The 3,485-nt window shown below is 50.6% G+C and overlaps 1 protein-coding gene across 1 annotated transcript in view; it reads left to right on the top strand.

The window, feature by feature from the left end:
* The first annotated feature begins 2,909 nt into the window (after positions 1-2,909).
* The window catches only part of LOC102025087 (zinc finger protein 709-like), a 24,654-nt gene continuing 24,078 nt past the window's right edge, over positions 2,910-3,485 (top strand). Inside the window, exon 1 of the mRNA XM_013505817.1 lies at positions 2,910-3,214. Within this exon, the coding sequence (XP_013361271.1) occupies positions 3,212-3,214 (3 nt within the window). The 5' untranslated portion in view covers positions 2,910-3,211. The remainder of the gene's footprint in view (positions 3,215-3,485) is intronic.

The raw sequence follows: 3,485 nt of genomic DNA, 5'->3' as shown, positions 1-3,485 counted from the left end.
GAGTCCAATTTCTTTCTTTTCTTTTTTTCCTCTTTCTTTTTTTAGTCCGGACAAGTGAGATCATTTCTTATAAAAGACACAATGAGGAAATTATTTACCTGTAGCACAGAACTGGCAAATGCAATGTGTCCATAAGATTTCTAAAAATATAGAAACCAGAGTCTAGAAAAGGATCCCCACTGGACCAAGGGACCTTAGGCTCCCTGGCATATGTCACTGAGGACTAGGTGTATGATAAACACCAGTGGATGGCTGTCCTTAGGCATATGAATCTTCAGGGACTGGCTGAAGATCATATTTACTGTAGTCATGGGCCACACTGAGGATTCTGGGTATGGTAATGGGGGGAGGGTCACAAAGGTTCTGGGAACTGTAATGCCAGGGGGGCAAGTGGAGGTTTCAGGATGCTGTGCTCCATTTGAGGGGACTGAGAATACACTAAGGACTTTGGGTACCATAGTCCTGGGGCGGGTCTCACTTAGCAATCTCAGTACCTTAGTTAGTGAGGCAGCCTGTCCAGGATTTAAGGTACCTTCCTCCCTGAGGGCGTACACTGAGGATTCTGTGTACTGCAATCCTGTGGCTTGTGTAAGATTCTGGGTATCATCTTTCTCGGAACGGTCACATTGAGACTTCTGGGTACTGCAGTACTTGTAAGGGTTACACTGAAGATTTCAGATAGCAGAGTCCTTGGGGATCATTCTGGGTAGCTAGTCCTTGAGGAGCACCCAGGGGACGCTGGGTCCTGTAGTTGGGGAGGGGTTTATGGGTACTGTAGTCCTTTGGCTGTGTGGAATCTTCTGGTCATCCTGCAATGGGGCCCGTGGATACTGAAGGCTCATGCAGTACAGCTGTATGCATGCAGAGGCTTTTGGGTACCTAGATCCTTGGAGGGCGTGGGCACAAGGAGCTTTTCTGGTACCATAGTTACATAGGAAGCTTCTGGGCTATGCTCCTCTTCTTCCTGAATCCTGCTGTGACCAGGCTTTGCCCCTCCCATGACCCATCCCCAGGATGCCCCTAACTCAGATGTCCCACCACACCTCTCCTTATTCTGTCACAGGCCCAGCCCTCTCCCATGGCCCACCCTGTTGCACACAATCAAGGAGCTCCCAGGCTACACCCCTTCTCCTACTGAATGCAAGCCACGCCCCCTGCCACGCCCCTCCAATGACCCAGCCCCAGGTTGCCCGCAACTGAGGTGCCCTGGCCACATCTGTCCTCATTCTGTCAACAGGATCCATTCCCTCACGGGACCCGACCGGGTTCGCCAACTCCTCTTCTGACCCTTCCCTTCCGGACTCTGCATAGGGGTCAGTCCGTCTTGCTTTAGTCCAGCAGACAGCTGCCAAAAGGAGTCAGCACACAGTGCTGGTTCCTGTCTCTCCTCCTCAGGGCAGAAGCTGCTTTCCAGGGCATTCACCCTCTCCCAGGACTTAGTCCCTGGGTAGGTTGGGACAGGAGCACCCACCAGCCTCACCATCCCTAGTTATCACCTTCCGCCAAGCCTCACCTTCTGCCAAGCTCACGACTGACCTCATCAACCCCAGGCCTCACCAACCCCAGGCCTCATCTTCCCCCAAGCCCACCCCAGGCCTCATGAATCCTGGGACTCACCTTCCCGCCAAACCTGCCCCAGGCCTCACCAACCCCAAGCTTCCCTTCTTGCCCAACACATGCCAGGCTTCAGGAAGTTCAGCCCTGGTCTTCTCACCAAATCTACCCCTGGCCCACCAACCTCAGGCCTCACCTTCCCTCCAAAGCCCACCCTAGCATCCCTCAGACCTTAGCAGAGGAATGTGGGGTGCAGCAGACAGAAGGGGTCTGGATGTGTGGAGGTGGGCGAGGAGGGACAGGGGGCTGGTGGAGAGAGGGCACCCCACAGTCAGGCACTAGGTTGGGTTAGGGTGAGCACTGAGTTAGAGCTGGTGTTGGGTGTTGGTTGGGTTATCGCTGTAATTAGGTGTCTGTGCTGGAGTCTGTAGTATTGTTTGGCATATCATTGTGTTTATTGGTTTCAAGTATGTTAGCTCTGTCAGGAAATCCATGGTGTTTCTTAGGATAATGCAATGCTTAGGGCCACTTTACTTTTACCACCTATCCTGCCTGGGAGAAAACTTTTAATTCATAAATTGCAGATTAAGGCTACTTCCATATGTTCCTCTGGTTTAACAAAGAACTTCAGTTAGCTATCTGGACATTTGTCAACTTATGTGTCTGAATTTTTACAACTGGTATTGTGTCACATCAGTCAGAAAGTTTTTTCCCCTAAAACTCAATAGTAGTTTACAATGAAATAAAACTATATAGTTGGAAGTATTTTAGGAAATATTGTTAGAAAAATGCAGGTAGTATATTATCTTGAAAACTGTGTTTCCTGCTGTTCTTCTTTTTCTATATTCTTTGATTATTGGTATATTCTTTTTACCCCCTGGAATAGCAGCCTTACATGCACTACATGGCATTTCAACAAATCTACAGAAACAGATATTCTCTTAGGGGATGCAGAAATAGCATTGAAAAAAATTACATAATGTTCATAATGAACATTCATCACATACAAAATAAAGTAAAACATCCATAATCTGATGGAGGACATATACGAAAAACCCACAACCAATATCGCACTTAAGGGTAAAAGACTGCATGTTTTCTCCCTAAGAAAAAAGTGCACGGAAATCTGCTCTTACCACTCAGTACTGCATTGGAGATTTTGGCCAGTGCAATAAGAAAGCCAAACTGGAAATAAATAAATAAAACTGAGCCTATCACCAACCTGATTAAGTACATAATCCTGTAGGATCTGCCAAGAGAATGTCCAGAACTAATAAATGACTTTAATACATGTTTTCTGCCTGCACCATCTGATGACGCCACTGCTTAAATACGATTACTGTCAGGCGAGGTGAGGTTGGCGCTGCGGGAAAGAGCAGGGTCACGAAGTTCCCGGGTTACAGGCTCCCTCTATCCACGCACGCGGAGTTTCTCTTCTCTTGGCTCAGAGGGCGGTGGAGCGGGAGCCAATCAGAGACAAAGAGGCGGGCTGTACGAACGCTCCGATCATTGGGGCCAAAGTAGGCGGGTTCTTCCGGTGTCGTGGCGGGAAAGTGTGTGTCCTGAGCGCGCTGCTGAGAGTCCTCCAACTTGCCAGGCCGCCTTCTGCGACTTCCACGGGCTGCACGCTGCGTGGGAAGGACTCTAGAGACCCGCCATGGTAACGCTGCGGGACAGAAGGCGGGTGGGGTGGGGTCGGGGTGAGGTCTGAGGAAGCGGCCGGAACCAGCTGCGGGGAAGTGCAACCTCCCTGCTCAGCTCCGGACCCGGGGCTCCTCCCGGCCTTTGGTGGTGTGTCCCTTTCCCCCGTGCTGCTCAGCTCCGGACCCTGGGCTCCTCCTGGTCCTTGGCGGTGTGTCCCTTTCCCCCGCGCTGCTGAGCTCCAGACCCTGGGCTCCTCCTGGTCTTTGGTGGTGTGTCCCTTTCCCCCG

This window comes from Chinchilla lanigera, unplaced genomic scaffold (assembly GCF_000276665.1).
Source record: "Chinchilla lanigera isolate Chin_1 unplaced genomic scaffold, ChiLan1.0 scaffold00006, whole genome shotgun sequence".
NCBI lineage: Eukaryota > Metazoa > Chordata > Mammalia > Rodentia > Chinchillidae > Chinchilla > Chinchilla lanigera.
Note: the sequence above shows the minus strand (reverse complement) of the source record. Positions and strands in the feature narration are given on the sequence as shown.